The 21,899-nt window shown below is 39.4% G+C and overlaps 1 protein-coding gene across 2 annotated transcripts in view; it reads left to right on the top strand.

The window, feature by feature from the left end:
• The window catches only part of PCSK5 (proprotein convertase subtilisin/kexin type 5), a 471,327-nt gene that overhangs the window by 161,737 nt on the left and 287,691 nt on the right, over nucleotides 1–21,899 (top strand). For both annotated transcript variants that reach the window (XM_061627751.1, XM_061627741.1), the window contains exons 6-7: nucleotides 549–637; nucleotides 13,655–13,827. In XM_061627751.1, the coding sequence (XP_061483735.1) occupies nucleotides 549–637; nucleotides 13,655–13,827 (262 nt within the window). The remainder of the gene's footprint in view (nucleotides 1–548; nucleotides 638–13,654; nucleotides 13,828–21,899) is intronic.

Below are 21,899 nucleotides of genomic sequence, written 5' to 3'. Positions count from 1 at the left end.
GTTTTTTCCGTCACGCGCCATTTTGCCGTCATTTTTGCGTGACGTGCGCCATTATTGTCAATGGGTTCCGCTTTATGGCAATTTCCTCTTTATGGCTGCAGTCCGGAACGGAACCCTCCATATAAGCGGAGCCCGCCTGTATGTGTTACTGCTATAGTTTCCACCTGTGTTTCATGAAAGTATCTATCTAAGCTGCATGATACATTTTCTTAAATTTATGGCATTAATGTAATTTGTTCTTATATTAAACTGTGTTCATGCTGCATTTGTCTTAGCATCTATGTTAATGAATTAAAAGCAAAGTCATAGTTGTGGGCTTAGAGTTTGACTTCATTGGGAATGTAAGGATTATGACTAAGCAGTGGTGGCTGTGGAAATAGTTTAAATGAACATACAGGATTGTGTATATATCTAAAAGTACATGTTTCAGACTGGGATTGCCTGGTAGCATTGTACACAACATCTGAGGATAAGCAAGATCAAAGCTATTAAATACAATTTCTCTCTCAAGGGTTAATATTTCTTTAAAATATCTGTTCTGCCTACAGGCATGGAACCCGTTGTGCTGGAGAAGTAGCAGCTACTGCAAACAACTCGCACTGTATAGTGGGAATTGCATTTAATGCCAGAATTGGAGGTAAGTGCAACTATTGCCTATAATTAAAATAATAATGTAACAGTGCAATTGTAAGCATGATTACTCAGAAATAAGCCAGGCAAGAAAGAGAAAAAACTCCAGTGCTAGAAATGAGATTTATTGGCCTTGTGTATTTTGCAAGAAAAAAACTTATTATGTAGGGCCACTATTCTTAGCAGCAGTTCTCAAATGCAAAACATATAGGAGTCACTTCATTTACCAGCTAGTTATTTACAGTGAAGTAGATTCTTATTCTTTCGTTTATTATGTGGGAGGAAACTGACTTCTGAATATTTCTATATCCATGTAGTTTAGGGGAAGTGAAAATTGTTAAAGCTTCAACTGTTTTGTAAGAGAATATAAAATCTAGATGAACTCCAAATCCCAGTAGGCCCAGCCAGCAGGCCCAATAGGAATAATGGAAGTTGTTTTCCAACAACATACAAAGGTCAACAGATTCAGTTTCTCTGCTCTGCTGGCTGTGACTGATGGGAGTTATAGTTCAACACTATCTGGAGGGCCACAAGTTACCCATCCCAGTTTATGACATACTATCATTACACTACAGAAATGTAATAAATAATAATAATAATAATAATATGAATTTTTATCATCCCTACCAATGCCAGAATGTCTGTGTTATCAGTTACTGTTTTTGTGTGAAAGATCACAGTTAATAAGGCAATCAGCAGTGCTGTAACTAGGCAGGTGCAACAGGTGCACAGGCACAGGGCCCAGGATGAAGGGGGCCCTGAAATGGAACTGACAAAAAAAATTGTAAAATATAATAATATTTTCAAATTTTAAATTTCGCCGCCGTGCTCTGCTGTGCAGTTCAGATGTTGGTGAACCGAGTGCGTTGAGTGGGCCCAGGCAGCCCATTGCGTTATTTAGCGGTTTAGCGATTGGTCATTGCGTCGCTCAGTTCCTGGACGCCCTGGATGCACTCTGCTCACCAACATCTGAATGACGGAATTGCAGGACTGATCAACGCATCACGCGCGTGATGGGAGCGAATGTTTATGTTTATGTTGTGGTTTATGCCGCTTTTTACCCAATGACCACAGCAGAAAATATTATTGATGCTGTTTGTTAACTAGTCTGACTTCCACTTGTGATTCGATAACGAACAAATTACTTTGTTTTCGCGTTTATGTGTTATTGTGAAAACAGGTAGGTAAGCTTTATTAAATAATAAAAATCTCAAAAATACGTTTGTATATTTTAAGGTTAAGGTGGCGAATCATCTATCTGAATTTAGTGATATTACATTATTTTGCTACACTTCTATACCGGGGTAGATATTTTAATTTATTAAATTTATATTGTACATAAATTAAATTAAATACATATGTGATGCTTCATGTGAAAGAAGTTTTAGCAAGTTAAAATTAATTAAGAATTATTTAAGATTGGACAAGAATGATTATCCAATCTTTCCATAATTGATTGCCAATCAGCACTGCCTATATTTTTCTGTATTTCATTTCCTTCTGATCTCACTATTTACACTCCTCCCAACCATGTATCTGTGTGTCTGCAGCACAGGATAACTCTTCATGCATCTGGTGAAGTGGAATGTAGTCCACAAAAGCTTATGCATAATAAATCTGTTAGTCTTAGGTGCTACAAGGCTCTTTGTTGTTTTTGGTACAAACGACTTATACAGCATCCCCTCTGGAAAATAATAAAATATTCATTATCAGAGGCTACAGTTAATTTTATTTACTGTGTTTATATAACCACCCCATAACAGGAGATCTTTGGGAGGCTCACAAAGGAGAAACAAAACACAATAACATATACAGTAGAACAAATTAATTAAAAAACAAACACAATTAAACACAATTTAAAACTCAGCATAAGAGGCTCATACATAAACATACATTATTTAAAAGGTTCGCTGCTGAAAAGATCATAATGATGGTGCCAGGCAAACCTCTCTGACAGGTCCGTTCCAGTTAAATAATGTCAAACTCTAGGCAAAGAATAGCAAATAGTTCACCATCTTCACTGGTTCATCAGATTGCACATGCTTCTCACACTAAGGCTGCAATCCAATACAGACTTACCTAGGAGTAACTCCCATTGAACCGAGTTGAGCTAACTTCTGAGTAGACATGTATTGGATTGCAGCTTTAAAGTCCCAGGTTCAATTTCTTGCATCTCCACTTAAAAGTTTTTCAGAGATCAAAGCTTGGAAGGAACTTTTCTTGAGCCTTGCAGTGCCATTGCTAGACCAGACAGCACAGACCAATGGTGTGACTCAGCAAAGGGCGGCTTCATATATTCAGCTCCTACAACTGATCGGCATGCTTGTTCTGATGATTTTCATTCTTAGGATAAATAAAGAGAATTGCGACTTGAAATATTGTTTATTCTTTTCCATAAAGTAAAGTTCACAGTGAGATCACTATTTGGACAAGTGTGATCTCACAACTCACAAAGAATTAGCAGTTTTGTGTGTGTGAACTTCACAGTATGTTTCAAATCAATTAGAATGGGGGGATGAGGAAAGAGCTGTTTCAATAAAACAATCAAACTGTGTTAATTGGAACTTTAAGAACTAGATAAACACTCAAATGTAATTCATGGCAAAAACAGGAACAAAGCTGTTATGTTTTATAATTAAAAGATGCTAATTTGGTTTATAAATAGAAACATACTTATTAAAAGGAAAAAATAGCTATATTTACTGTGGATTGTCAAGACATGGTTCCCTATAGTCTGATGAGGCTTTAAATTGAAACTCTGCTCTGATAGAATTAGGGTTGCCAGGTCAGAAGCATCCCAAAACCTGAGATTTTAGGGGCAGGCCCGAGTGATGTCATGGGGGCGAGCCCGAGTGATGTCATGGGGCGGGCCTGAGTGATGTCATTAAGCATGATACATTAAGCATCAATCACAGTTGCTTGGAGCATACAATTAAAAAAAGTCAGATTGGAAATTAAGCTAGAAATCTTAGCTAAAAGATGGAGCCTGGGTAGGGAACATTTAATCTAGCCTACTTGCTTTTGGCAAGAAGGGTTTAAGTGCCTTCAGGCCAGGCCAGTCACCAGAAGGCCGCTGTTGGAAGAAAGGAGCCTAGTGTTGTGGAGATGTTAGATGGGAGCATTCGGGAGTAAAGGTGGATGCCCCTGAAGGCTGCAATTCTAAACATACTTACTAAGGGACTAAGCCCCATAGAACTTAACAGGACTTACTTCTGAGTAGATATAGTTTGGATTGTGCTGTTGGTAAAGCTTGACTAGGGATCCTCTGCAAAGACATCCATATCCAAGCAGGGTTGGCAACCCCCTGCCTGGAATGCCCTACCCTTATCTTTTAATGTGGCTGCTCCAAACTTCTTTACAGATTTGACCCTTCACTTCAGAAAGAGGTCTGAGAGATGAGTAAGAGTAAGAAAGTTCTCTACTCTTTCTGTCTACCCTGTGGGCTGCTATAAACTCACTTTGACAGCCAACCCAATCCCAGTGAGTAATAATTGACAGAGAGAAAACACACATGGTTTGGTCTACCTTCACAGGCAGCAGCTTGGGAACCACAACAATTTTAGCCACAATTTCAAATATGTGAATTCTCTTTTACCGCTATTGGGCAAGAAACAAACTGCTGTGCAACCAACAAGGTGCATCATCAATGGATTTTAGGGGGTTGAGCTGAGCACATGCAACCACTGCCATTGCTTCTATGGATGTAAGGGAGTGAGGTTAAAGGTAAATGAAATGCAAACAGAAAATGAAAAACAAAAGACAGTGATGCTTTCCTAAATGCAATACCATACCAAACACAACAAGATTCATATGAGTAAGGCAGACAGCATCCCACAACCAGTCAGGATTCATAACCGAAAACCAAAACTAAAAAAATCCTGGCATCCAGTCAGTTAATGCAGAATGCTGTGGCATGATTGCTGACATGAGTGAGATCTTGTACTGCCTTCAAGTCGATTCCGACTTATGGCGACCCTAGGAATAGGGTTTTCATGAGGCTGAGAGGCAGTGACTGGCCCAAGGTCACTCAGTGAGCTTCATGGCTGTGTGGGGATTCGAACTCTGGTCTTCCAGGTTGTAGTCCTCTGAAATTTGCATTGGTTGCTGATTTGCTACCAGGCCAAGTTCAAGCTGTGCTTTCCATGTTATGGGTGCCACATAGTACTTGTTCTGCTCTTGTAAGAAATCAGTCCTGTAAAGTGGCAGCATTTTGGATATTCTGTTCATAGAGTTGTCGTGAGAAGAGGTATTCAGAGGTGGTTTACCATTGCCTTCCTCTGACTTTGGACACATAATGAGAAGACATGATTCACTAGAAAAGACAATACAGAAAAACAGAAGGGAGTAGAATAGAGGAAGACCAAACAAGAGATGGATTGATTCCATAAAGGAAGCCACTGACCTGAACTTACAAGATCTGAGCAGGGTGGTTCATGACAGATGTTATTGGAGGCACATAACAACTACAACGAACTGGCGGCACCTATGCTTTGGAACTCCTTGCCTATTGACATTAGGCAGACGCCCCTTTTCAGCACCTGCTAAAATCTTTTTTGTTTAGGCAAGCCTATCCAGGCATGTAGAAGCTATTGTGTTTTTAAATCTGTTTTTAACTCATTGTTGGTTTTATTATTTTGAATGTTTTTAAATACATGTCTTTAACTGTTTTTTGCCAAGAATTTTATTGTTTTAATTCTTTCTGTAAACCTCTTTGAGATTTTTTACAATAAAGCAGTATATAACTGTTGTAAATAAAATACATAAATAAATTTTGGAGTCACTGTGGCCCTTGAGTCTCTACCCACTTTTAGGAACAAAGGAATCTGCCTTATACTGACTCAGGCCATTTGGTACTGCATAGCTCAGTACTGATGACATGGACTAGCATTGGCTCTCCAGGATTGCAGGCAATAGTCTTTTCCCACCACAGAATCAGAACTGTAACTGTGAGGGAGAAATGACATTTCCCAGGGGAAGTCATGCGCTTTAAATGCGAGTTGGATGTGCTTTAAATGTATTGTGTGGATCCACTTAATAAATTTTGCCTGCATGTAAATTGTTTTAATTAATTTTTCAAAATGCAAATGAGCTATAAAGTGTAGTGGGTGACCATGGGCTACTCACCATCTTTCAGCCTATTTGCCCCTCAGGATGAAAACAATGGAGAACCATGACCACCTCAAGGAAGAAAGGCATACTTAAAATGTAAAGGAAGTATTGTACAACCATAGTGTGAAATCAGATACTTAATTGGGACACAGTATATATAAGCATGACTATCAAATATGTTTATTATTTACACAACCTGTAAAGATATTTATAGTACAATTCTCTGTTCGTTTACTCAGGAGCAAGTCCCAATGTATTCAGTAGGGCTTATTCAACCAGGGAAAACTGCAGCCTCAAGTGATAAGGAACTTGTTCTTTTAACAAGACTTTTAAGTTGAGACATTATCCCAGTCTGTGTCTGGGTTGGAATTGCTTTTTAATATGTTTTTAAACCTTTTCTTTTCTTTTTAAATGTTTTTAAAGCTTTTAAAAATGTTTTTAAAGATGTTTTGTTTTAATATATTTTAAAGTCTGTTTTTGTGATTTTTAAAGTGTTTTTAGTGCTTTTGTTTGCTGCCCTGGGCTCCTACTGAGAGGAAGGGCAGGATATAAATCAAATAATAAATAAAAATAAATAAATAAACTTCATTCACCCAACCCAAAATTCAGAATCATGCCACTCTAAGCTGTTTTGCAACTGTTTATACTTGTTTTATGGTTATTGGTCTTTAAAGGGATTTATTTCTTATTGTGAGCTGCCTTGGTTTCCAATCACCAACCCTACCTCACAGGGTTGTTGGAAAGACTCCACACACACACACACACACACACACACACACACACACACAAAAATACACCCCATATAATAGTTTATTGTCAAATCAGTTGGTCATTGCAGAACATTTTTTAAAAAATCAGTATTAGTTTCCCACATAATAAAAAATGTGATACTTAGGTAAACCCTGCCTAATTGCTTTAAAAATAGGATTGGAAGAGGAGGGAAAGATTTACCACACAAACACAATTCTTTGCTATGTTTGCTCAAAAGTCCCATTAATTTACAGCACAATCCTACCCATGTCTGCTCAAAAGTAAGTCCTAATGAATTCAATGGGGTTTACTCCAGGTACATGGGATTAGCATTGCTTTACTTCCAGAAGAGCAAGTATTGGATTAAATACTTTCATATTGCCAAGGTTTTCAAAGCACTGCCCTCTTCAGCAGCCCAGGGTCTGACTTTTACACACAAGAGAAAAAAACCTTTAAGCCATATTGTTACTTACTCAAACTGAAGATGTTAAAGCCACCATTTTCCTGACGTTGCAATTAAGTCTAGGCACTGCCTGGGTCAACAAACCACAACCCTGGCTTCACTTATTGGCTACAATCCTGAAAGGGCAGGGTTAGGAGCTAGGAGATGCTATAACAGATCCGTTAAACAGATTTAACAGTCGCAGGGGGCGGCTTATGTTTTGGTGTATATCTCGGGAACCAGACAACCTGGAAACTTAATTGTTTTTTTAAATTGAAGCTGAGAGTCTGCAGATTAAGGTGACATATCCGGAGACCTGGATGGGACCCCCAAAAGCCAGAAACCCCTGTCAGAATCTGTACATCTGGTAACCCTAGATAGAATAATAGAAACTGCCTTTTAGAAGATAACATGGAGAGTTCTGAGTTGGTATAAGGTCCAAATATGAGCCTAGGTGCCATTCCTTGAATGAAAATACATTACAGATTATTTAGGATGTAGCAGGGTGGCTGACAGACCTGGCACTGTGTGCAATTTTCAATGTCAAATAGCATGATTCAGCGTCAAGAGATGCATTTCCTGTATGCTAAGATCCTTGGGTGAAGCCCTCTCTGTGTCCCATCGCTGTCTGAAGTAAACTGGATGGTGAAATCCCTTTTTAGAAGTGGCACCCATATAGACTTTGTAATTTTCACCCAGGAGACATGCTTAGCTCCTTCCTTGCCTGTTTTTGAGTGACAAGTATGTTTAAGCAAACATATGACCTCAATCAGTGGTTTCAAAACTTTTTTCCATGGACCACTTGAAAATTGTTGATCGTCTTGGCAGGCCATTATTTTTCTGCTGCTGTAGCAATTGCTGTAATGTACTGTGCCATATACAATATGATTTTAATTGTATTTTTATTGCTTCTTTTATTTCTTATATTGTATTTTACAGTTAGCATTCTATAGAATTCAAATTGCTATACAATAAAATACAGCATAAGAATAAAAGAAGCAATACAAATACAGTTAAAATCCATGAGAATATTTAATGCAGACATGCCACAGACAACCTGAATGAAGCTTATGGACCACTGGCAGTCCACAGACCATGCCCTAGAAATGGCTGAAAGTCTGGCAGTTCTATCCTTCTTCTGCTGACACTTTATCTTTTGCCTCTGCTGATATACCATTACACTTACATGATTTAATGTATTTTATTTCTATGTATTGTGAGCAGTCTTAAAAGCCATCTATAGACAGAAAGGCAAGAGAGGTACTTAATAAATGTAATAAATAAATAAATGCCTCAGAGATAAAGGAGCTGGAATTCTATGGGTGAATATAAATGTAGAGAAGTTTGCTAGTTTCTAAAAGGTGTGGTAAAGTGCAGCAATACTGTGGCTGGTTTTGAATTATTGATTGCTGTTGCTATATTCTTGGTTACTGACTAGCTGGTTACTAACAGAGCAATCCAATACATGTCTACTCAGAAGTAATCTCCCTTGGGTTCAGCCGGACTTACTCCTAGGTAAGTGTGTATTGGATTGCAGCCTAGTTCTTTTATTGTGGAGTAAAGACATTACCACATACAAGAACTGTGAAGAAAATAAATTACACTATATTTTTCTTAATAAACACGGAATACCTCTCCTGATATGAATCTGCATTTGAGGCTACATTCTCTGGGTCCCTTCTTTGAGGGAGGGTTGGGGGATGATGACAAAGGAGAGGGCCTCTTCAGTAGTGGCTTCCTCGTAGAGCAACTCCCAAGTGAGTTCCACCTGGCACCTTCACTGACATCTTTTCTGCACCAGATTTAAAAAACACACTCCCCCCCCCGGCTTTTGGTAGTCTATGATGATGTCTTCTGCTTTTAGTGTGTTGCCAATCTTTATGCTGTTTATGGGGAGAGGGGTTGCTATGTGTATTTTTTTTTTATGAACTGCATGTCTTTTGAGTGAATGTCTTTTTGTGTGAAGTATTTTTACTTATGATTATGTTTTAAATATATGGTAAGTAGGTTGGAGACCTTTTGTCTAACAATACATTTAATAAGTAGCAGCAGTAGTACTAACCCACATAGTAAATTGGTTACTTATTTATCTATTTAAAATTGTTTTAAGCTACTCATCCAAACATCTCCTAGGGTGTTGTAAAATAATAACAACAACAATACAATACAAAACAAACAAAGCATACCACCGAAAAGATCCTCTCCTTCATGCAACCATAACACACTTCATCAGGTGACAGCACTCTGAGAAGGGCCTCAGTGGAATTCATCCTACGTGCTTAAAGCATGAATCAAGCACAAACTAGCTGCTGAAATTTTAAAATCTGAGGAACTGTTAACAGTTCTTAAACAAATGTTAATTGCACTGAAAACATGGGATGTCCCTATAGTTATGGTATGGATAAAAGAATTAATAAGGTCTAAATAAAGCAACTATACTAGGGTTGCCATATTCCAGTTCCACAAATCCAGGCAGGTTAATTTGCATATTATGCAAGCATATTAATATTTGGATTGTCCAGTTGTTTTGTTTTTGTGCCTAGGAATTACCACCAAAAACTGGGGAAAGATGTGAGAAATCTTTTTTTTTAAAGCAACATTTTCAGCCTTAAATGCCTAGACTCTAGTTTCCAACACTATGGAGTATTTATTGATTGATTAAGAGAATTTATATCCTGCCCTTTTGCTGTTAAAAACAGAGCTCAGCACAGCTTACAAATATAATAAAAACATTAAAAATACACAATCAATATAAAAACATAATAAAAACACAAAATAGCAACAAACATAAAGTAAGTCAGGGCAGCAGCACGGTTAACCATAACATATACAATATATTTCAGAGATGTGGTGGGTGGAGAAAAACAAGCCAAAATGTTAGGAAAAGGAGTCTTTCACACCACATGCTCAGGTCTAAATACTGTTGCAGCAAGTTTTACAAGTTCCTCTGGTATTCCACTGGTGCAGGCACTCAGACATTCAAAGTATCTGTATGTTTCTTAGGTTTTATAAAAGCAGAGCTTTGCTTAACTCAAAATTTCTCAACCACATCTACATAGGTTCCAGCTCCATACTCAAAATGAAACTGGGCCTGGAAGTGTGCAACAACCCCACACATACCTTGCTAATTAGATTACCAATGCCAGGATGTCTGTCTTATCGACTACTCTCCTGCTCCCCCCCTCCACCGGGCATCATGAAAGACCCAGTCCTGGGCTCAGAAAGAAAATAAATATCTGGTCCTCTTCAAAGTATTGATAAGCCTCTTGTTTTAATTAAAATAATAATTATAAGTTCTTGCTCTTATCACTAATGGGAGTTAATTATCTTGCATATGCTGCTGTTGCTTCTATGGCTGTAACGGAGTGAGGTTTAAAATAAGTGAAATGCAAATAGGAAAAAAAAACACAAAAGGCAGTAACACTTTCCTAAATGTAATGCCATACCAACCACAACAAGATTCCTATGAGTAAGGCTGAAAACTAAGCATCTCACAACCAGTCAGGATTCCTAACCAAACACCAAAAATAGGATAAATGAAGAAATATTTATATAAGCATGACTATCAAATATATTTATTATTTACACAAACTGTAAAGATATTTATAGTGCAATCCTCAAACAAACATGCAGTATTTATCAAACCTGATCAAAGGGGAATTGGCAGAGGTATACCAATATTTCCCCTCAGACAGGCCCGTCACCTATGCTGAGTTTAAAGAGGCAGTCTACAAAAGATTCAGACTGGGGCCTGATTATTTTAGAAAGCTTTTCAGAAACTGCCAGATACAGACAGGAAGGTCTTTTGTGGAGCTGGGGGCAAAACTGATGGACATATTTGGGAAATGGCTGACAAGTGCAAAAGCTCAGTCTGTGGAGGAGGTGAAAAACCTCATGATACTGGATCAAACAGGGACAGAAATGCAACCTCAAGTGATAAGCAACTTCATTCACACAACCCAAAATTCCGAATCATGCCACTTTATGCTGTTTTGCAACTGTTTATATTTGTTTTATGGTCATTGGATTTTAAATGGCTTTATTTCTTGTTGTGAGCTGCATTGGTTTCCAGCCCTACCTCACAGGGGTGTTGGAAAGACTCCATACACGCACACGCGCACACAGCAGATGTATAAATACATACAGCCCATATAATACTTTATTGTCAAACTAGTTGGTCATTGCAGAAAAATCAGTATTAGTTTTTAAAATATCAGTATTACTTTCCTACAGAATAAAAACTGTAATACCTAAGTAAGCCCTGCCTACTTGCTTTAAAATTGGACTGGAGACAGAAAGAGTTAGAACACAAACATAATTCTTTTTTACATTCACTCCAAAGTCCCATTGATTTTCAGCACATTCATAACCATGTCTACTCAAAGTAAGTCCTATTGAATTAAATGGGATTTACTTTGGGCATATGGGATTAGCATTGCTTTTACGAAAAGCAAGTATTGGGAAGGTTTTCAAAACACTGCCCAAGCTCTGACTCCTGCACACAAGAGGAAAAAAAACTGAAATGTATATACTTACCCAATTTATGAGATTTTCAGATAAACGGGGTGTGTGTGTGTGTGTGAAACCACCATTTTGTTTTCTAGACACTGCCTCAGGTCAATGAAACTGAAACACAATCCCTGATTGGCTGCAATGCTGAACGGGCGGGGTTAAAGCTACAAAGTGCTATAGTACAGTACTGTTTAAAGAAAGATTTAACAGTCGAGGGGGGTGGCTGACGTTTTTATGTATATCTCGAGAACCGGACCACCTAGAAACTGAATTTTTTTTTAAATTAAAGCTGAGAATCCGGGCCACGTAAGGGGCTAGCTGGGCGCCGGGTGGCATGCATAGAATCCGGGTAAAACCCGGCTATCCGGGCAATATGGCAACCCTAAACTATACTACACAAAAAAACACCTCAGTTTTCGATCCTATGTCACTTATCCATATCTGGGAATAAGACCTATTGAGTTCAGTTTGTTTGTTTGTTTGTTTATAGACAGACACACACACACACACACACCTGAGTAGATGCAGTTATGATTGTGCTGTCAGTCCCATTTAACAGTGGTGCTTCTGAGTAAAAATGGATATATATATATATATATACTAGACACACATGCAAGAAAGGCAGCAAAAACCATGCAGCTCACAGAACAAACATCTTTTCACTTGCGTACACACACAAAGTTGATGTCACAAGCTGACATTGTGGGGCACCTCCCATGGCAATGGGTTCCCCTGGAAGGATTGGTTCCACCTTTTCTGTGTTCTTTCTGCTGTGCCGTGTCATGCCACCAACACTGCCTGCCAAATAGCAGGTAGCAGTTGCTGCTGTTAGCCCATCTACACAAGCAGGCAAGTCACTGCAGCTCCCCATAGGACGGGGACCAGAAAGCAAGTGGTAGCTGCTGCTCCAGTCCTAGTGAACAACAGTGGTAGGTAGCTGCTCCTTGTTTGCTTTCTCTGTTTCCCTGGGTGGCAGCTGCTGTGGCTTAGAGCGCAGAGGGTGATTGGCAGTAGCAAGGAATAGTAGCAACTGCTACTGTTTGCCCTCTGTCTGGTGGAGGCAGAAAGGGAAGCACCACCACTATCGTGATGACAGCATGCCCTGCTTGGAAGAGCACGGTAGGTAATGGATGAGACACTGCAGAGATCACCCCTCCCCCAAAAATCTGTAGAATGTTTATTGTTAGATAATTTTTCACATGGTTTGATAGCTGTTTTTTAAATTTATCACATTTGTTTTAGTGCATTGTTAGTTGCTTTGAGCTTCCTTTTGGAAGGAAAAGCAAGGTACAAATATGAAATAAAAATGACAAAAAAAAGAGCGAACCTGGAGTTAGCCTTATGCACATATACATAACATGCATACAGACAAAAAGAAACCAAATGTGTAGGGCACATGCCTCTTTCCATCACATCCACAAGGCACAATGGAAATTCACCAAGGGGGAACTCAAGAGGCCTACCTTTCACTGCTGCCAATATCCCTGCTTCTTTCACTGGTGCCACTGGTGTTTCTGCCAAGACCTGAGTGTGCCCTGGTGAGATTGAGAACACTGCACTTGTTGCACCACCAAGAGAGCTGTTCCAAGTTCTGCTACAGGGAGTAAGTCCTGACTCAAACTTCCTGGTTTACCTCTCCAAGTGGTGGTGGGATGAATGGTGGAAGACACAATGTCAGGAGGTGCTCTAGGCAGTGCCAATAGCCAGTAGATCATTCTCCATTTCAGCAGCAGGCATTCTGGGGACCAGCAACCAGGTAAATAGTAGCTTTTCCCTAACCTTGAACAGGTCCTTTAACTGACAGCTCAGAGAAACTCTGGGTCAAAGTGTGTCAGCATCCCCTTCCCCATTTTCCTGTCTTGTCAAGGGATGGTCAGCATATTCATCAATGGCCTGAGGCCAATTAAAATGTATTATAATTAGTTTCCTGATAAATATTTCCTGACAAAATCTGTTTTTTTTAATAGCAATACTGTTTTGTTTGAAAATTGCAATTTAAAAATCAATAACTAGGTTTGATCCTATAAAAAACCCTAATAAAAATATTTCATTTGAATGCAGCACGCACATTTTCAAGCAAAGCATAAAGGTGATCTAATTATGAAATTTCTGGACCAAAAATGTCATGTTTGAGTCAGTAAAAAACACAGTTTCCCCCCAATATGCTTCAATATGTCCACTGTTATACAATTTGCCATTTTTCTTTTTAAGGAGTACGAATGCTAGATGGTGATGTTACAGACATGGTAGAAGCAAAATCACTTAGCCTCAATCCCCAGCATATACACATCTACAGTGCCAGCTGGGGTCCTGATGATGATGGAAAGACAGTAGATGGACCTGCTTCTTTAACACGCCAAGCCTTTGAGAATGGTGTCAGAACGGTATGTTTGTACACACACATAGTCTGTTTGTGCATTTGGAAAACAAAGTAATATATTTATATATTTCTGTTTAAAAGTTTAATGAAAAGTAGATAATGCAGTACATTTTATGGTACTAGATTTTTGCTGAAACTAGGCATAGGAGAAATCTATTCATTCTGTTCCAGAATGTTCCAGAATTAATTATTGAAAAATCCAAACATTTAAAGACATCATCAGCATTCCTGAGCCTAGAGATCTCTACAGCATGCCCAGCTGGTGTTTTGAGAGGCATCCACAATTCAAAATAAGCCTGCATGGGTCCTCCTTGCTACTCTGGCAGAGTCATCTTGAGGATATAAAGCCTGATGCTTCTTGTTCAAACCATAATCTACTTGATGCCTGAGTATCTCCAAGCACATTTCCTATAATACTTAAAGACCCAGCATGTTTGGTAACATGCTAGCCACAGAGCAGGCTGTGGTCTTCTCAGCTTCAGATGGCATTTTGAATGTAGACTTCCTACAGTGAGAGACTGATTCCCTTCTCCAATTCAGTTTTCTACCTGTTCTGAGCAAGGACTGTGTAGATCTATAGAACTGGGATTCCCAGCTATAGCTTATAGAATCCCTCATAGCCCTCATCACATGTTGTATGCTTAAAAGTTTTTCATGCTATGTCTGGGAAGTGTGGCTGCATGGCTGGCTATGTCCTAGCATTAGACATTCCATTGCCCCCTCTCTGAACCTCCTTTTTGCAGGGAAGAAGCCTATACAAGAGAGGCTGTTCACACAGTATATAGTCTTCCTTGTGACTGAAGCGCTACAGTCAGAAGTCTACATGCAAACAGCAACTCACACATAGGCTTCCTTCTGGGAGACATCTGTGACAATGTGTGGATGTCCATGGGGCAAGACAGGGATATACCTGATGCCAAAGTCAGGGTCAGTGGCACAGACCTGCTCCCCAATAATTCTGCAATGACCTCTTCATGTGCGTAGTACACGAAAGGGCTTATATATAGAACATGAATGATGAAAGTAAAAACCAATGGATGTAAAACCACAGATAAAACAATCAAGAGTTAGAGGCTCCCTTTTATTGTAGTGCTTTAATTCCCTCTATTCATACAGTTGCAAATTCTATAAATAGTGTAGCAGTGATAGAAAGTGATTAACTTGCTGAATTGCTACATCATATTTAGATTTTAAAGATACAGAGAGTGCAGGCTCTCTTTATTACAGCAATCTGAAATCAACATGCCTTCTGTTCAAAAGAGCTGAAAGTAAGCTATTTACTGTTTACATTTTGAGGATGCTGTAATTTTGGGAGACAGATCCTGTACCTTTAGAAATCTGCATTATAGACAAAAATTGAACTGATACAGTTATTCTTTACAGCAGTACAGCAATGGGAATTGCTGTTTTTGAATTTCATTACTTAGGCTGGTGGTGGGGAACTGTTGGCCTTCTAGATGTTGAGAGCCTCCAACTCCAATCAGCCACAGCCCGCATAGCCAATATTCAGGGATGATGAATGTTTTAGTCCAACAACAACTGGAGGGCCATAGTTCCCCATCCCTCACCTAATCTTTTAAAGGCAAGAATAGTTCTCCAGTGAAGCCAAACCCCATCTCTAATGCTACAGTACATATTCCAGCACGTTCTTATTGAGGCCTTTGCTATGCCTGTTGAAACCAAAGACCTTAGGAGCAACTAACCCCACATGGTTTTGGACTGTAAGTCTCTTGAAGATCTTTTCAATTCATTTTGTGGCCAAGTAAGCACTTCTCTTTTTGTTCCTTCAAACTGCTTAATTCAGCCCCAGTTTTACTGTATCTTTGGCAAATCATGCAATATAAATAGGGCTTAGTCTTCCTTTAAATTCTACCAGCTGGATAGTAGTTCTTGGATTTTAAAAAGAGGTAGGAGCTGTTCTCTTAGACTATTATTCTTTGTATCATTTAGTGTAAATTTTAAAAAATTAAAGTGATACAATCCTATACATGAATACGTAGAAGTAAGCCCAACTGAATTCAATAGGTCTTATTCCAAGTAAATGTCTATAAGGAGCCAACATATTTCATTCTATATCTTGCACTTGGGGCCAGTGCAAGGCATGGCACTGCCTGAGGCAAGCAATTGCCACCTCTTCCCTCCCATCACCCCTCTTCCTTTCCTTCTGATGTTACACCACTGCTAATTTAGTGGCAGCATGCTTACCCCCTCTATCACTGAGGAACAGAAAAGTTCCTTCCTCAGACCAAGGCATTCTGGGAGAGTGCCTGCACCACTGCCACTTTTGCAGAGCAGTTAGACATTCTTTGTGGCACTTTGAAAGCTAACAACTTGATTATGGTATAATCTTTTGTGGACTATAGTCTGCTTTATCAGATGCATGAAGTGCTACCCTCAGTTGCAAGCAAAGTAAAGGAAATGGGTAGAGGACTGGTGGCAAGTGAGATAAGTGAGCAGGGGCTAGGGAATGCTCATTTACCATTGCACAACCCCTGCCGCCTGATGAAATTGCCACATTTTACCTAGTGAGTGAGCTGGCTCTGTTTGTACTAATACAATGTATATAAGGTGTTACCAGAACCAAATTTTCTCAGTTATCAGTTACATTATTGAAATATGGTATCAGATAAAGTATAAACATTAGATTCCACCCCCCAAGAGTTTTTTTTTAAATTCATGAAAAAATGGAAATAGATTGCCTTCAAGTCGATCCCGACCTATGGTGACCTTACGAATAGGGTTTTCATGGTAAGCAGTATTAAGAGGTGGCTTACCATTGCCTCCCTCTGAGGCTGAGAGGCAGTGACTGGCCCAAGGTCACCCAGTGAGCTTCGTGGCTGTGTGGGGATTCGAACCCTGTAGTCCAACACCTTAACCACTACACCACACTGGCTCTCTTAAAATTCATACATGTCTATATATTAGTTTTTTGTAATGGGGAAAAAGTAGGATAAATGCACTTTTTACTCATGGAATAGCCATAAGTAACGAGTAACTTCTGTGAAGTTATTTGTAAGACTGACCTAATGTCATTGTGTCATCAATATGTGTATATAAAAATAACAAAGAATGTGTGAGCCTGTTTATGTGAACTTATTTTTAAAGCTGTTTTGATTCCATACATGATACACTTTTAAACCTTGCAGTAGTAAGGTGGACATATGTCTTGCTCTACAGAGGACAGTCCTCTGTTTGAAGGAGTCCTCTGTTTGAAGGGCTGTCCAGTTCAAGTCTGATTTAAAAACAAAGAACCATAAGAAAGGAGAGCAGGGGCCTTGGTGTTTCCCATCAACAATTAGCACATGGACAGCAGACTAAGCACCTGGTCACAGTCTTCCCACTATGGTGAGATGTATGGTATTTCTATTTAATTTATAGTAATTATATCCAAATATGCACCTATACATGAAATGCACTTGCACATTTTATGTAAATATGTGTGCTCATTGTAACTGATACATGTCCTCTTGTTTTTGGACTATTTGTTAGTGGTCAGCTTAACAGTAAGACACTGTTTTTTTCTAGTTTTTTATTCTATATATTCTTCAAAAATACACAAAACACAAATGGTAATAAACCACATTTTAAAACCTTTTATTACCAAAAGAGTTCCTCAGTAATAAACCTCTTTTAAAAATCCCAACAGAATTTAAAAATTCAGATTAAGGACTTGCATGGAACTTCTTTTTTTTCTTGCTGCTTAGAAGGTCATGGACAGAGTAAGTCAACTAACTGCTTTTATTGAACCATCTAAATGTATCAAAAGACCCTTCTTCAAGTTGAATTGAAAAGCAGGATAAAACTCCTACGGTGAATTTTAAGCAGCTGAACCCTCAGTTTAAATATTTTCTGTATTTCTTAGCAACACACAAATTTTAGTCATTTAGATAGTTTTTAACAACTGTAATAACTTTGGCTGCTTCCACACTGTCACTGTTTTGGGGATGGGATTCAATCATATACTGGGAAATTTAGGTTGTTTAGTTAAAAGAGATTTGGTGCTCTTGCACAAGAATCTCCCCCTACTCCCAATAACAGACTTCAGTAAGGAAAGTGACATTAAAATACACTAGAAAGTGTGGGATAACTATCACTTGATGTAAACAAATAAGAATTAATTTTTAATAAGCAAATGTCATAAAACCTTCATGCAAACGTTTTATATAACAAATCAGAATGAATGCTCAATAAACAAGTGATCTGGAAGAGGCTTTCATTAATAAAGAAAATATTTCATTTCCTGGTTTTACAAGCTATGAAGTTGACACATGTGTCACCAGTAAAAATTGATGCCTTTAGTTTAAAGATACTGTTCAGATATATATGCTGTTTCATACTGGCACAGGGAGGTGTGAAGCTCTGTACATTCTCCAAGGCTTCTGTGTCTTGTCCTGTGCTTCATTTGCTGTGATGCTTTTGAAACTTGGGTGAAATTAAAAGTGGTTTCCAGTGCAATGGAGTTACTGTTAGGAAGAGAGACTGAGGAAGCTATGCACTGAAGAAAAACTGACCTAATGTTATATGCTTGTTCTGTTAATACAAATTTTAAACACTGTTCCCTTAAACTTCCACAAAGGTAAGCTTGGGAGAAGGGCCTTAGGGCTTAGGGCCTTAGCTGATTTATCCCTTGGGGTTCTAAACATGTTTGCCCTAGTGCTGGACTGAATTATTTGACCTAGCTTTTTTGACATTTCATGGAGTGTAGGATAAATGACACCCAAATATTAAATCAATCTTTGGGGGTGAAAATCTAAGACCTTTTTGTGGGGCAGGTGTCTTACTTTTTATATATGAGGTGGCCAGGGTTCTTTCTTTTTTAATTCTTTGTTTTTAACTAGGGGGGCTCTGCCCCCCTGCTCACTCCACTCACCAACCTCTTTCCATCCCCCACCCCAAGTTACATCACTCCCCTCACCACCCCCTCAGCCAACTCCACTATCCTGGGTCCCAACCAAGAAGCAGACTCAGGACTCGAACACTTGTTTTTATGAAGCTTTATTCCAGTAGTCAGTACAGGAACACAGCATCACACTCTAGGCTTGAATCAGGATGCAAAAACTGGAGCACTAACCATATCTCAGGATACAAAAACAGACTAGATATATCTCAGCAGCAAACTAGGCAAGTGGAAGTGGCAACATGATAAGTTGTTGCAACAAATCTAAACAAGCTTCACTACCTTTTATATTATTATTATTATTGTCTTTATTTATACCCCGCCATTTTTCCAAAACTGGAACTCATGGCGGCTTCCCGATAAAAAATACATATAATTAAAAACATACAAAATCTACATTAAAATAAGATTAAACTATTTCCAATATTAAAACCATACACACATATAGCTAAAAGAGTTCAAACTAGTTTAAAAATAATATAATAGACATTAGCAATGCAGCACCCTTCACGCCCTATCCTTAGCCTTCAATTCCAAAGGCTTGTTGGAATAAGAAGGTCTTTCCTTGTCGGCGGAAGGACTGCAAGGAGGGGGTCATTCTTACCTCCCTAGGAAGGGAATTCCAAAGCCTAGGGGCAGCCACCGAGAAGGCCCTCTCACACGTCCCCACTAGTTGTACTTGAGAAGATGTGGGTATTGAGAGAAGGGCCTCTCCTGAGGATCTCAGGGCCCGGGCAGGCTCATACAGGGTGATACGGTCTGATAAATAGCCTGGACCTAAGCCGTATAGGGCTTTATAGGTCATCAGAGGGGGCACACCCTTGTATTCTACAGGTTAATTCTGGCTGTTTTTAGTCTGCCCTGCAAGACAGACACTTCTTTTGGAAGCAAAGAGCATTTACTATAACTGAAGTTGGCCCATTCCCCAACTGCTCTGACCTTGAAAGGCACTGCCAGTGTTTTTCTCTGAACTTGGTTTGTCATGCTGGCTTGGGTTATCATCTGTTTGTTGATTACTAGGTCTGGGCTGTGTGCCAGTGAAGACCCTTAACTAGCCAGTTCAGGCAAAGAGGGCTTTTCTGGGCTTTTCTCTGTAATTCCATTAGCAGGCCTGAGGCTTCTAGAGTCATATCCTCCTCATTTTTTTCATCAGTAGTGGCAACCCCTCCCCAACATCTGTAGCCCATTTTTCATCCTGCAACCTTGCCCAAGGTTCTTCTTGGGGCCCATGAGACTCACTCCCCTTGCCAACCCACTTGCCTCACCTGTTCCTTCTGCACTATTGCCCTGGATCCACTGTGCAGTGCACCTAGGTTGCCCACAGACCCATCCTGCCCACCCACCCAGGCTGCCATCACCACCTAGGTAACAACGCCTAGGCTACTGATCTTCTTCCTGCCATGCACCCCCACCCACCGACCCAGGTGATGGCAGCGGCTGCTGCTGCTGCTACTGTGCCTAGGCCCCCACTCACTCGCCAAGGCTGCCGCTTCTACTTTGCCTGCTTGTCAAGGCAGGAGGTGACAGACGACATAAGTGGTGTCCAGGTGGGGTGTGTGTGAAAGCATTCATGCTGCAGTTTGTAATGCCACCTGTCTGTGGTGCTGCTAACTGCACAGGTGATGCTTACATTTTTATTATATATATAGAAAAGCCTTGGCACTGTTTCAGGCAGCAGCTTAGCTGTCTGCAACAGCCCAGTAGCATTCTGAGGGTCATAACATAGCATTGCTCCCAAGGGCTTCAAGTTGCACACAGAATAGCAATTCTGTCTTCAGACCTGTGGACTGGTGGGTGATCCCCCTTAACACAGTCACAAATGGAAGGGGTGGTTGTGATTTTCATTGGGACCATGTAGGATGTGGGTTTCACTGAAATTATCATAGAATCTGAGAACAGTTCAAAGAGTCAAAGTGCATCTTAAGGTAAATTATTCCTGATACATTATGTATATTAGTTTACCTAGTGTACTGTTTGTTTGGGCAAGATTCTGTTACTGCTTTAGACAAATGTCAGCCAAAGCCAAAATGTAATATGTAATACCCATCAGGTTTCAAGAAAATCAAAGCTGCTTTTGTAGAATAGGTTGCTATAGTTTTAAAATTCTTTAAAAATGTAGATGTACTGCCTTCAAGTCAATTCTGACTTATGGTGACCTTATGAATAGGGTTTTCATGGCAAATGGTATTCAGAGGTGGTTTACCATTGCCTTCCTCTGAGGCTGAGAGGCAGTGACTAGCCCAAGGTCACCCAGTGAGCTTCATGGTATGTGGAGATTCAAACCCTGGTCTCCCAGGTCGTAGTCCACTTTAACCACTACACCACACTGGCTCTCTTAAATTCTTTAGCTAACCAAATTCTGATGCTGTACAAACAGCTGCATACTTAACAGTGCTAGATCTGCATTCTCATGAAGTACTGCACAACTCTAGCATGGTATATTATTCTTAATGTAATGGAGAATAGAAAGACAGGCACTGAGAACTGAACCTGACACATTGGCTTTTTGCCTGTCAGCACTGTGGCCTTCTTCTTGTTCCCACTACACCCTTCTCTTTAGTGAGCTTGGATAAGAGCCAAAATGTTTGATGGACATTAATGATCAGATGTTGTGCTGCTGATCCTCTTATAAGAAAGCTGTTTGGTGCCTCCTCTCTCATCATCACTGCCCCTTTTCATCTGCCTCGCTTCACTAACTTTGGCACTGGAGTATGTGTGTAGGAACAGAAGGTGCTCTTTCCATCACAAAAAAACTGTCAATCTGCAGAACATGGAGGGAAAAGAACTATTTTTTAAAAAAATGAATCCAAAACATAATTCTAAAATTGTAACATTACTCTTTATAAATTCTAACTGCTCAATAGACTGTGATGCCAAGTACTAAATGTTACGGACATTTTCCAACTAAGTGTACTTAGGGTAAGGATATAAGGCTACTGTCTTGCACACAGCTAAAGCAAACCTGGATCTCATTGATTGCAGTGAGACTATTATAACTCTGAACAGGAAAGGATAATTTATTGTGTCTTAGATTTACAAGTAAATGTTCTGCTTCCAGTAAATTGTATGTGTTTTTAAAAATGTTGGCATCAGTTGCCTTCCATACAATAAGCTTCTTTTCTTTCTCCATGAAACCTAAAGGCATGGGATTTGCAAGAACAATATTGTGCACTTTTCTA

The sequence above is a fragment of the Rhineura floridana genome, chromosome 1 (genome assembly GCF_030035675.1).
Source record: "Rhineura floridana isolate rRhiFlo1 chromosome 1, rRhiFlo1.hap2, whole genome shotgun sequence".
NCBI classification, from domain to species: Eukaryota; Metazoa; Chordata; class Lepidosauria; order Squamata; family Rhineuridae; genus Rhineura; species Rhineura floridana.
Note: the sequence above shows the minus strand (reverse complement) of the source record. Positions and strands in the feature narration are given on the sequence as shown.